We start from the raw sequence: 13659 nt of genomic DNA on the forward strand, positions 1-13659 counted from the left end.
TGGATATTTTTGTAGGGTATCTGGTTATATTTATATATCAAATATGTGTTTACTTTGAAAAAATAGTTTACATTTGTGAAATAAGGTCCTTTATAAACCGCTTACCCACAATTCCTTTTCCTCTTCCCTATCTGAACCGCCGCCATGAAGTGAGTGCAGTCTGTGATCATCCATTAACATCTGTAATGTTATCGTGTAAAATCGCATGTAAGAGTGTTCATGGGTTAATAATATATATATGATAAATCTGTAATAACTCTTATTTCCGATATGTAGGGTCGAGCTGTGCAGTTTCAGTGGATATAAAATCTACCCCGGCCATGGCCGCCGCTACGCCAGGATCGATGGAAAGGTAAAGCTCGAGCTGCGGGTTACTCCGTGATCGATGAGTGTGTGTAGCGTCTCCGTGGTGTGTGTGTGTGTGTGTGTGTGTGTGTGTGTGTGTAGCGTCTCGGTGAGTGTATGTAGCGTCTCGGTGAGTGTATGTAATTTAGCGCCTCGGTGAGTGTGTGTAGCGTCTCGGTGAGTGTGTGTGTAGCGTCTCGGTGAGTGTGTGTAGCGTCTCGGTGAGTGTGTGTAGCGTACCGAGAGTGTGTGTAGCGTCTCGGTGAGTGTGTGTAGGGCCTCGGTGAGTGTGTGTAGGGTCTCGGTGTCTGAAGCTGTAACGTTACTCATGCGCGGTTATATTCAGGCGTTATTTACATTAGCGTTAGCACTGGCCTGTCGGCTAAAGCGCTAGCATAGCTAGCTAATGTAATGTCTCAGATGATGCTCGTGTGTTTGTAATGTCTCATGATGTGTGTGTGTGTGTGTGTGTGTGTGTGTGTGTGTGTGTGTGTGTAAGGTCTCAGATGGTGTGTGTGTAAGGTCTCAGATGATCCTCAACCGTGTAAGGTCTCAGATGATGCTCGTGTGTGTGTAATGTCTCGGATGATCCTCAACTGTGTGTGTGTGTGTGAAGTGTAATGTCTCAGATGATCCTCAACTGTGTGTGTGTGTGTGTGTGTGTGAAGTGTAATGTCTCAGATGATCCTCAACCGTGTGTGTAAGGTCTCAGATTATGCTTTGTGTGTGTGTGTTAGGGATGCGCGGTATACCGGTATATATTTTATTTAAAGCGCTACGATATCGTGATTTTGTACATTTCGGTATATGCTGCTTTTCCGAAGTTCACCGCTCGATGGCAGCGCGTTACCCAAACTGACCCGAGGCAACCGGCCAATGTGACGACAACACACACGAACAAAATGGATAAAGCCGTCGACTCTCACTCAAGATGCCCAGAACGAACTAATAAAGAGAGGAGTAGAAGTGACATCTGTAATTACTGTGCTTATCAAACTGATGAAGAGCCATCACACCTAGCCAAGCATCTGTCCTGACTTTAACCCTTCTGAAGAGATCGACAGGTCAGAGATCATTCAGATCATCTCATTTAGACATTTATCTCCTTTAACACTGATCAACGCACACACACAGCCTAACATAAGACCGAATATCACAATCTCCAGCTTTCCTTTCAACCAATGACATCTAGATCTCATTATATCTGCACGCGTTCTGTTGCATTGCCTACGTTATTTAAAAAATAGACTTTATATTTGGACTATGGGCGGCGCCACCTGCCAGACTGCTCCGTCTCACTCGAGGTGTTGGGCTGCTCAGTCTCCACGACGGGCTGAATCTGACATCGACCCCATGCCCTGAAATACGGCATTATTTGAAGGGACGGCCATTTGTAGTGTTGTCCGACACCATAGTGGACATGTTCGAGTGCACTCATTCAGTCTCACGCGCCGCAATAACGAGTGTACAGCCGATTTACACACAACAGCTGTCCGACTTCACGCACTCGTCTTCATTCACTCCTTCAAGTTGTAATAGTGAACTAAAGTAGGGAATGTTATTCGTGTCTTAAAGATAAAGGTTTAAAGAGTGAGGTTTTAATTCACTGAGCTTGTGCTCAAACTTTAATGCACGAACCAACATCCCACGCATCGTCACCAAAACATCCTGCCTCTTCCTCATGCCCCCTATCCCATGATCCTATACCGATAGTGCCCTCTGCTGGTCACACTAGGTATTACAGTTAATCTGCTGCATATCAATCGTCTATCTCTAGCCCCTTTCACACCGCACGTCGGATCCGCAATATTCCCGGAATAACACACCCCTGCAGTGCCAGAAGAGCTCGTCGGTGTTTTAAACGCAGAGAGTGTTCGTATTCAAAAGAAACTAAAATTAAACAAGCAGAAATGAGCGCAAACTGGACACAAGTCGAGACCACGGAGCTCCTTACTATCCGCGCTGAAGCGGAGATCGCTCGCCGTTATACGTCACATCCGGATGTCTCGTGTCGACTCGACCCGGGACCGTTACGGGTTGTGTGTGAGCGCACATATTACGGTATTTCGCTGGCAGTGTGAATGGACCAAATCTAGCGGCCCGGGAACAAATGCCGGGTCGCATTATCCGTGTGTTTGCCGGAATCACAGTGGGAAAGGGGCTAATGATATTAATACAGGAAATAGTGAATGAGGGGGGTGTATGCACGCACGCAGTGCGGGTGTGTGTGTGTGTATCCTCGTCAATCTGTTGGGGTGTGTGTGAGTCTGTGAGAGAGAGAGTTTGTGTGCACATGTATGTTTGAGTGTTTTAAGTACAATTACAAAGTAATTCATTGGTTTTGTTTAACTCTGAAACAAATTTTGAGTTGCGTTGTGGTAAAATATCCACGGGTAACGCCAGCCGAGTGCAGCCAATCTACATCATCACCCTAGAACGCAAACAAAATGGCGCCACAGGGCTCTACATAACGCCCATTTTGGGCGCATTTACGCCTAAAAATTACTGCGTGCGACTGTGAAAAAATATTTAGGCGCACCGGTGCGAGTGACCCGATCGATTCTCATGAATGGATGTGTACAATCGGAATAAAAACTAAAACACTGAGTGAATCAACAAAACTGAGAAACTGTTAGGCTATGTTTCCTACTGCAATCAACTGCTTTGCATGCCTTCAGTCAGCAGAAGAAGTGCAAAAACGTGTGCGACGGACTAGGCAGCACTTCGAACAACGATTGTTTACAACGATTGAAGTGAAACGTGTGTGACGCAGCCATGCGCACTTTACCAGACGCCTCGCGCTGTTTATTTACAGCCAAATCAAAATTAACTACCACAGGAGATACCACATTTGGATTATCATAAAGAAGCCCAGAAATTAGCGGATGCTTGGGGCATAAATGCCATCAAACAATAATGTATTAATACATTTAAAAAGCCCTTGAGTTAATCTTTATCACATTAGTATTTTTTTTTAAACAGCATGTGTGAATCATGCTGTGATTCATGCAATGTATATAATGAGCGAGTATATCATGAAGATTTTTTCCAAACCGGGTTTTTGTCTCATTCTGAATCATTGTACACACAAAATAAATTATTCCCGCTGCGGATTAGCACAATATCTGCGTGACTCACCACAAACAGAGAGAAGTAGATCCGGTAGCAATGTTCTCCCGCGAGGCGCATGCGGTTCTGTTTATGAAGCGCCAGAGCGCCAAAAGTTACAGCTTGCTAAAGCTCCGAGTATTGGCATGATTGCATGTGTGATACTGATCTCGTACAAAAATCTAATAGACAAGTTGATATTAAGTAACAAACGTTTTAGCCACAACACTGTCACTGCCTATTTGTGAAAATCAAAGCCACACCAGAACTGATTCGCATCTCCAAGCGATTCGATTCAAATGAATCTTGTGTTTTGAATTATTGACTGAATGACTTGCCGCCACCTACTGGCGGTTTTTATTTTCATATTTATACTTTGCATGGACTTTTTTATTTAAAATATTAAACTTTTAAAGTTTAATTTATACATATTTCTAAATTCAAAAACGTATATGTAAAACATTCATTCAACATTAACTCATGCATTAAATGCATAGGTGTTTGATTGTATGAAGTTCAGTTCTGCTTTGTGTGTGTGTGTGTGTGTGTGTGTGTGTGTGTGTGTGTGTGTGTGTGTATTTGTGCTGTACTCTCAGAAGTTAATGATAATATTATATCAGAATTATGTTGAATTTAAGAAATTGACAGATGATGCATACATTTAATAAGATTAGAAAACATTGCTCTTAAAATGATAAAAATGACCCTGGACATTAAAGGACAAATATCGTCCTGTAATAGGAAAGTTATAATTGGAATGTGTTTGATCGATTAGAACGTGCTCCTAAATTTTTGAATGTGCTCCTAAATTTTTTTAATTAGGAGCACAAGTCCTCCTCAAGAAAAAAGTTAGCGTAGAGCCCTGCGCCACCCAAAGTCCAAATATAAAATCGATTTTAAAAAAAATAATAACGTAGATCTTTCATGGGTTTTCTACTGCATATTTCAGTAAGACATCATTAATGTTATATTAAGCCATACAAGTCTCAACACCAGGGGATCCCTTTAAGGTCATCTCTGTTCTTCACATGAAGAGATCGTATGACTTCAGAAGACTTGGAATGTAACACGAGTTAATACTTTTATACTGGTTTTTTTGGTCCGTTTTTGCAATAAATGCATGTGACCGTACATTTATTTGCCTGTTACGTGTCTTATATTGTTGAGAGTGGGTAGGTTTAGGGTAGGAGTTGAGTTAGCTGCTCCAAAATATAAAATTAGGCTATAAATATTAATTCTGTGAGATCAGGTTGGCGGAATCACACGATGTAGACATGCACGCGGAGGTGATGGTCCGTTTGGGCGTACACATACACGCGGAGGTGATGGTCCGTTTGGGCGTACACATACACGCGGAATCACACGGCATAGGCGTGCACCCGCGCGGAGGTGATGGTCCGTTTGGGCGTACACATACACGCGGAGGTGATGGTCCGTTTGGGCGTACACGTACACGCGGAGGTGATGGTCCGTTTGGGCGTACACATACACGCGGAGGTGATGGTCCGTTTGGGCGTACACATACACGCGGAGGTGATGGTCCGTTTGGGCGTACACGTACACGCGGAGGTGATGGTCCGTTTGGGCGTACACGTACACGCGGAGGTGATGGTCCGTTTGGGCGTACACATACACGCGGAGGTGATGGTCCGTTTGGGCGTACACGTACACGCGGAGGTGATGGTCCGTTTGGGCGTACACGTACACGCGGAGGTGATGGTCCGTTTGGGCGTACACATACACGCGGAGGTGATGGTCCGTTTGGGCGTACACGTACACGCGGAGGTGATGGTCCGTTTGGGCGTACACATACACGCGGAGGTGATGGTCCGTTTGGGCGTACACGTACACGCGGAGGTGATGGTCCGTTTGGGCGTACACATACACGCGGAGGTGATGGTCCGTTTGGGCGTACACATACACGCGGAGGTGATGGTCCGTTTGGGCGTACACATACACGCGGAGGTGATGGTCCGTTTGGGCGTACACATACACGCGGAGGTGATGGTCCGTTTGGGCGTACACATACACGCGGAGGTGATGGTCCGTTTGGGCGTACACATACACGCGGAGGTGATGGTCCGTTTGGGCGTACACATACACGCGGAATCACACGGCATAGGCGTGCACCCGCACGGAGGTGATGGTCCGTTTGGGCGTAGGGCGTGCACGCGGAGGTGATGGTCCGTTTGGGCGTAGGGCGTGCACGCGGAGGTGATGGTCCGTTTGGGCGTACACATACACGCGGAATCACACGGCCGTTTGGGCTTAGGGCGTGCACGCGGAGGTGATGGTTCATGACTGCTCATGGTGATGTCATCGCGTACGGGTCGTGACTGCTCAGTGATGTCATCTTCTCTTCTGCAGGTCTTCCAGTTCCTGAATGCTAAATGTGAGTCTGCCTTCCTATCCAAAAGGAACCCCAGGCAGATCAACTGGACCGTCCTGTACCGCCGCAAGCACAAGAAGGGCCAGTCTGTGAGTGTGACCTTTGACCTGAGTGCCTTCAGCTCTCCATAGGGTCACTTGACCGACCCCCGTTTATCTGTGGGACGGCACTTTAGCTGCTAATTTGAGCTTTAGAGAACCAGGAACATGTTTAGTGGCTAATGTATATTCCCAGGACAGTTAGACTGTAAATTAAGCTTAAATCTTCTGTGTGTGTGTGTGTGTGTGCTCCTCAGGAAGAGGTGTCTAAGAAGCGCACTCGTCGTGCGGTGAAGTTCCAGCGAGCGATCACCGGAGCATCTCTGGCCGAGATCCTGGCCAAGCGGAACCAGAAGCCGGAAGTGCGTAAAGCGCAGCGAGAGCAGGCCATCAGGTAACGTTCTTCATTAGCCAATCACAGCCCTGAACGTCATCCGGTAACGTTCTTCATTAGCCAATCACAGCCCTGAACGTCATCCGGTAATATTCTTCATTAGCCAATCAAAATGACAATAAGAGTGGCCGGAGCTGTGCACACCCGGCAGCGCGCGAGGCATATCCGGACGCGAGCAGACGCGCTGTGACACGGGGCAGAGGGGCTATTATGCATAATAATATATGTGCCCTATATATGGAATCAGAGTGCTTACTGTATGTAGTAAATGGAAAATCTCTACAGCAAAAGGCAAACCGCTAAATGCATTCGGTTTGTTTCTACCATTTATTAGTAATGATTTACAGTTTGTTTACTATTTACCTGAACATTCAGTATTGGGCAATATATCGCACAGAAGGTGAGGGACATTTTGGGGGGAAAGAAGTGCTGTAATCATGTGGGTTTTCAGGAAAATTCTATAATCAGGGTATACGCGGGGTCTTGAAAAGTCTTAAAAGGTGATAAATCAATTTTGGGAAAATTAAGACCCTTATAAAGTATTAAAAAGTCTTATCACGGCTTTATAAAGTCTTAAATTTTAAAAGTATTGTGTTCAAGCTTTGTCAAAAGAGTTTGACTCCAAAAAGTATTTATGAATATATTTATTTTCATCCCCGTAAGTATTAAAAAACAACCGGGCGCTCAGTCTGAGATCGGCTCGGAGCGCCGCGCCAGTGATGGACATTAGCGCCGCCACCAGCCAGACGCGGCTGATTTAGAGTTGTGGCGGTAAACTCGCTTCACCTACCGAGCTGTTTCACCTCTTTGTAAACGTTGTTCAATGCATGCGAGTGCTGCCGTATGTGCGCATATGACCAGTCGTTTTCTCCGTCATCATTCGCGTGAAGACGCGCTGTGAGACTCGCGCGCGCTGAGAGAAGATCTGACGCTGTGCATCATCCGAGAGAGCGCGAGTCTCACAGCGCGCAAATATTGAGTTCTCTTTCAAGTCTTGCGCTTAAACGGACAAACTCACACAAGAAGTATGTCCATCTTGATGAGTATCATAGCTGACATAGTCTGAATATGCCCTTAAGTGAACTGTATAGTGTGCACAGTCGAGAAAGACGAGCATATTCCTGCCTCAGGTCTTAAAGGCGCAGTAGCCATTACTGCTGCCTGAGGGATGTTCTTATATTTAGTTTGACATTAAACAAAGCTCTTGATTGAATAGCTTTTGTAAGTTTAATAAGGATTAATCTTTCATTTAAACAGTTAAATATGCAGTTATTTTACATTTGATTACTTAATTCAATTTCTGTACCTTTCTGCAGGCCAGTAGGCATGTACGTTATTATTTAATGTACACGAGTGAGGTCGAGTTAAACATTCTAGTTTGAATTTTATTTTTTGGTTTTTGGCTTTGGTTTCTTCTTTTTTTGTTTCGGCCAAGAATTGTGATTTCGGTGCATCCCTACTGACAATGTTCTGCTCGGTGTGTTGTCAACACGCTTCAAAGATGCCAGAACGAATAGTTTCATTGTTGGGACTAACAACCATAAAACTGGAAGCCATAAAAGACCACAAATCATCGTGAAAATGTCAGTATTTCATTGAGACTTGAGATTAGATAAACTGCCCAAGTATTGTAGAGCTTGTAGTATTAATTTGTTAAAAACAAAAAAGTGGCTGGTAAAAACATTGAGTGGTAGACTTTGAAAAAAGTTAATTTCCATCCCTGGCGAGCGCCGTCTACGGGTGACGTCATGTATTTTGTGAAATGCGCAGTTAGGTGATGTCGCCCTCCATACGTTGCGAAACAGATATGCAATATAAACAATACAAAATTGGCCTACGATAGAGATTTGAAGTCTACGTTCGACTACATCTGTTTATTAAAGGTTTGTTGCCGATTAGAACTTAAAGTGCGATGAGGTCTTAAATTATTTTGAGAAGGTCTTTAAAAAGTCTTAAAAAGGTATTGAAATTAACTTCAGGATTCCTGCATATACCCTGATAATCCAAGATTGCCCCCACGTTATGATGTCATAATATGCAAATTAGATGGGAAAATGTAATCTCTACATAAACTTTTGGTCCTCCTTAATATTTCTCTAATTTACACAAAGTTTCTATCTTATCACTTTTAAGATATAGCCTTTTGAAATTAAGATGTCAAAATTGAACGTTTTAGGAAAAAACCTCTGGCGCCTGAAGGGGTTAAAGCCTTGTCAGAGATTTCGTGACAGGAGTCAGGGCCGTGGACACGTTACACACACCAGGCAAGAGCACTGCGGAGCGAAGGGCTTTGGGGGTTCGAGCCCCTGCCCTTTCTGAAAATGAATCAAACGTGCCCCTCTCAACATTCATCATTACTATATTGTGGCCAATAAAACCGAATTTTACTTATAATTAATATAACAACGTGTACAAAACAGGAACAAATGGCGGAAAAGCCGTTTATCTTGTATCTGTCAGTCTGAAATGCCATTGTCGTATGTGTGTGTGTGCTTTGCTCGCCTGCGTCTGGTGGGAGCGCAGCGTCTGGTGGGAGCGGCGGCATTGGTTGTAACTTGAAAAATAATGCTTTATGTATGGTTCTGTCGGTGGGTACGCGTGCTGGTTCTTCAGTGATAGGCTACACTACAACAGCGATAATAAAAGAAAACGAGGGCAAACCGGTCTATCTGTGTAAACTGTTCAATGCATGCGAGTGCTGCCCTATGACCAGTCATTTCGCCGCCCGGGTATATTCGCCAGAAGACGCGAATGAGAACTCTGCAGTGTGAGAAGATCTGTCTCTGCGCTCGGCCAAAAGCGTGCACACGTCTCACAGCGCGCAAATATTGAGTTCTCTCAAGTCTTGCGCTTGAACGACAAACTCACACAAAGTATATCAACATGTCGATCTTGAATATGCCTTAAGTGAACTGCGTCCAGTCGAGAAAGACGGGCGTATCCCTGTATTAGGTCTTAAAGGGGCAGTAGCCTTTACTGCTGTCTGCTTAATGTCAACAAAAAAAAGATAAGGACGTCACTCACTGCTCTTGAATAGCTTTTGTAAGTTTAATAAGGATTCATCTTTAATTTAAAAAGTTAAATGTGCAGTTATTTTACATTTGATTAATTTATTCAATTTCTCTACCTATAAACTAATGTTAGACCACCTCAACAATCTGAAAAGCATTCTTTATTTCATCAGTATCTTTGCTCAGTTTTTATTTGTGCTGCTGCTTGTATTTAAGTTTTTTGTTCATATTTTCTTTATTTTTATTTGACAGCAGTTCTTTCTTTCCCAGAGCATGGCAAATACCAAACCGTACTGAAACTGTGACGCAAACCGACCCGTGAGCAATCTGTACTCTACACCCCTAGCGTAACGCATGTATGGGGCCACAAAATTAGAACATTTCCAAAAGGTGCCATGACTGAAAAAAGGTTGGGAAACACTGATTTAGTCAACGGCTGTGGCTCGACGGCAGGAAAAACAATCCAAACAATCGCGATTTTTAACCCTTTTACATCATTAACGTTAATCAAAGCTATTATTCTAAATGTAGGCTGTCAGGAAGGAGGAAAGAGGGGCAGTGTCTCTTCAAAACACCTGAGAGACAATACATAATATTACAAAAATAAAAAAATGGTCTGCCATTGTCTGCGATGTTTGTTTACTGTAATATTTACCAGTAAAGAGTAGGTTATAGCTACTTAATTTAATTCATAAAAACAACTTTTTGCTTTTTAATATTCAAATACACTAGTCTATATCACCAGATGCGTTGGTCAACGAGCACAAGCCACTTCAGAGACACAGATAGCCGCGTGTGCTGAGTCAACACAATCCAGCGTGAAAATACGGAACAGATCACGGGAAAATACTAAACCGGGAAGACCGCGGGAAAAGAGCAAAAATACCTGAGAAACCCGGAAAGAAAGGGATTGTTGACAGCTATGAGTCAACGACAGCGAGCGCTGGTTGGAACCTTTCCTAATGAATGCACCGGAAATGTATGCAATAAACATGTTTTTGACAAATATTTCAATTTGTTTGTGGTCTATATAGCCTGCGATTAGCCTATGCGCCCGAAGGCACGGCTTGAAGACCCAGTCAGTGACGTCACCATATGCTAACTTAAAGTCATAACTATGTAATCACCATCACCAAAAATAAACTTTTAAATTAACTACAAATTTTGGGGGAAAATAGACCTACCTACCGACCTTTTTAAAAAAAAATGTTTACTGTTACTGCAAACCAAAATATTTTTAGGATGGCCTTAAGAGCTTATTCTGCCGTGTAGGAGAACCCTGTGCTGAGATCAAGGGTTTGGTGAATATGGCCCCTGATCTGTTGTTTTGTGGAGCTGTTCACATTGGTTTAAAAATGGCAAATATCAGATTCCAGTGTGAACGGATCACAGTCCAAAACTGTTTCTTCACATTGTAATCAGTGAATTTGTGCTGGCAATATAAAATAAGAGCAGCGTTTTTATACATTGGATGTGATGTCTCGTTCTGCTTGTGTGTGGAGCGGTCTGTGTAATACTCATCACTGCTCTACAGGATGAGCTTTTGGGCTAGTGTGTTCACACTGGCCATAGTCTTAAACTGGGCTTTTCTCACACAGGGCTGTGATTGGCTCACATTCACACAGTGCAACCCTAACCCTAACGCTGACCTAATCTTGATCTGATCTTTCAGGGCTGCCAAGGAGGCCAAGAAGGCCAAGCAGGCGACCAAGAAGCCATCCGCCCAGAGCACCAAGGTTAGCCATGGCTTCACTATGTCCCTCTCAGCTGGTCGGTCATGTGATCGTGACCCCGTCGGCTGGCCGGTCATGTGATCGTGGCCCCGTCGGTTGGCCGGTCATGTGATCGTGACCCCGTCGGCTGGCAGGTCATGTGATCGTGGCCCCGTCGGTTGGACGGTCATGTGATCGTGACCCCGTCGGCTGGCAGGTCATGTGATCGTTTGCCCCTTCAGGCGTTGCAGTGTGACGTTCTGTCGCTTCTGTGTCATAAGGTGGCATAGAGCAGAGGACTGAGTCTACACCTAGCACCTTTAATCATGGGTGCTCAGTGTCATTTACAGTCCTACACACTCTCTCTGTCTGTGCTGTAGTTAGATTGTCCTCGTGTAGTCGCTAACGTGTTTGTGTTGTTTTTAGGCTCCGGCTAAATCTGCACCGAAACAGAAGATCGCCAAGCCCATGAAGGTCAACGCTCCTCGCGTCGGCGGCAAACGCTAAAGCTGTGTGTGTGTGTGTGTTAATAAAACTTTCACCATCAGCCTCCTGTGTCCATCAATTTATTTATGCTTCACTCTAGAGGTCGACCGAGAGTGGATTTTACCGAAAGCTAGGTTGGACCACGCTTTCTGATAACCGATTAATCAACCGATAGTTTTTAAAAAGATACTAGATTAAAATAATAATAATAACAACAACAACAAAACAAAAAACAACTGTGCTGAACTTTATTACAAGAAATAAAGTACTGAAGCATGATGTTCTAAATTGCATATGTAAATATGAATATATTAAAATGACAAGTTCTAACAGAAAAAAATCTACAGAAAATAACTAAAACATTAAAATACTATAAATAAATGTTTCCTTAGCTATAACCTAGAAACGTGTAAGTGGATGTCAGGTAACAGACTGCACAGCCCATTTGTTTACAGGGATTTATTAGCTAGCTTACATGAATGATACGCAATATACGTTTTACAGCGTGTAATAGTTCAGCAATACAATTGTATCTTAATCATTCATGTTAGTTCATAGTGCATAAAAAAGGTTGAAAGATAAAACTAACAATGAATAATACTTCTACAGCATTTATTAACTTTAAGCAGCACTGGGTAACTTTTGCTCTCGGGGTCCCCCTACAGTTGGGAAAAAGTAATGTCCTCATCTACTGTCGTAAGCTCTGTCCTACAACAGGGACTAGATAGCCCTGAACTAGTGATGCGCGGGTCGTCTCATAACCCGCGGACCCCGGATGTCTATTTAATGGTCGCGGGGCGGGTTGTAAAAGTCATGGGCGTCGGAAGCAAATAAAAAGTGGGTGGGTCAGTAGCGGCTAAGGCAAAATATGATAGGTGAGGAAATTGTTTTGCAGGGGTCTGGCAGTTCTCCACCGGAAAAAAATGTATTTCATAGATGATTTCCTGCATTATGGTGCGTTTTAGGCCATTTCCCTTTCCTATACCAATAAAGACCTCAAACCAGTCAATACCAATAGTCTAATAAAAAGGCTATATTCATTTAACTGCCATCGACATCAACAGCTTCACAGATAATGATAATGAACACGCTGCATGTTTATTATGCTCCGTGTCCAGATAGAGAAAGTGCCGTTTACTAAACGATTGATTGGGCCAGACAAAATTACAGAAATCACTGAGTTATTCACCGTGGCTATAGAGTCGGGGTTAGAGACGCATGGCATCAAGTTTTGACACAAATCCAGCAGAGGTTCGAATCCGCCTTTCGCCGCACTCGCTCGACTCCCTTTCCCCATCACAGATCGGAAAGGTATTTATTTTCAATAAAAAAAGAGAAAATATTAGAAAAGGGGAAATAAAGCGTTAAACATGTGTTTAATAATACGTTTCTTAAGCTTCTCGGTTAAGGGGTAGCCAAGGTAAGCAGACGTGCTGAATTAGAGATAAAGTGAGTGGGTCCAATATCATTGGTCTTAAAAAGTGGGTGGGTCACACACACACACACACATTGGTTCCGACGCCCATGGTAAAGATATATCCAGTGGTGCGGGGCGGGCCAAATAACTTCATCAAAGCGTCCCGCGGGTCGGTGCAGCACTAACAGTTCCCCTGAACACTGCAGGAGGAGTTCACATGCAGGTGTTCTTCTGACGGCGCGTGGGAAATGTCTTCATCAGGTACAGTCAGTGGCAGATGCTTCAGCATGTCATGAATATCATTTCATGGGTTTTATTTTTTTCAAATGGCAAACCACGATGCTCACGTTTACAAGCCAGCGTCATTAATATAGTAGTCTATTGGTTAGCGTTTTCCAGAATCTATATGATCCTTCAGTTCAATGTTTGAGTGGTCGGTAATCACCGTAACAAGCAGGACAGCATCGGTCGGGCACGCCTCCTTCAGCTCACGCCGACGAGCAAACGCTGGTCACATGCTGATCCTCATCCGGCCTTTTATCACAGCACTCTCTCGTTTCCTCTTATTGCTCTCCTCCAACAAAACCTTTTCTTTCTTATTTGTCTGTGCTGCTTTAGACACGACTATAACATCGACAAACAAACGATAGCTGGGCTCGCACGTCCGAATGTAAGGAAGTGTGTGTGTTGGTGGAAGTGACGTATATGCCGTAAAGCAGTCGAATTTTGTAGTTCTTTTTGTTCTCGGGTTACTACCCG

General features: G+C 43.9%; 2 protein-coding genes and 1 non-coding gene across 3 annotated transcripts in view; 2 read left to right on the forward strand and 1 right to left on the reverse strand.

Annotated features, from left to right (window-relative positions):
* The window catches only part of cep97 (centrosomal protein 97), a 34114-nt gene extending 33890 nt beyond the window's left edge, over window positions 1-224 (reverse strand). Inside the window, exon 1 of the mRNA XM_067442364.1 lies at window positions 106-224. Coding sequence (XP_067298465.1) covers window positions 106-170 — 65 coding nt within the window. The 5' untranslated portion in view covers window positions 171-224. The remainder of the gene's footprint in view (window positions 1-105) is intronic.
* Window positions 73-11544, forward strand: rpl24 (ribosomal protein L24). Its single transcript, XM_067442365.1, has 6 exons — window positions 73-149; window positions 277-352; window positions 5821-5931; window positions 6138-6274; window positions 10958-11021; window positions 11424-11544. The coding sequence occupies exons 1-6, from the start codon at window positions 145-147 to the stop codon at window positions 11502-11504; spliced, it is 474 nt and encodes a 157-aa protein (XP_067298466.1). The 5' UTR covers window positions 73-144; the 3' UTR covers window positions 11505-11544.
* On the forward strand, window positions 11227-11356 carry LOC137074231 (small nucleolar RNA SNORA17). The gene has a single exon (XR_010904954.1). It is a non-coding gene; the product is annotated as a small nucleolar RNA SNORA17 (small nucleolar RNA).
* Window positions 11545-13659: the final 2115 nt, after the last annotated feature.

This window comes from Pseudorasbora parva, chromosome 4 (genome assembly GCF_024679245.1).
Source record: "Pseudorasbora parva isolate DD20220531a chromosome 4, ASM2467924v1, whole genome shotgun sequence".
NCBI classification, from domain to species: domain Eukaryota; kingdom Metazoa; phylum Chordata; class Actinopteri; order Cypriniformes; family Gobionidae; genus Pseudorasbora; species Pseudorasbora parva.

Coding starts and splice junctions, on each gene's coding strand:
- rpl24 (XM_067442365.1), top strand. Junction 353..5,820: donor ACGCCAGGATCGATGGAAAG/GTAAAGCTCGAG, acceptor TCTCTTCTGCAG/GTCTTCCAGTTCCTGAATGC. Junction 5,932..6,137: donor AGCACAAGAAGGGCCAGTCT/GTGAGTGTGACC, acceptor TGTGCTCCTCAG/GAAGAGGTGTCTAAGAAGCG.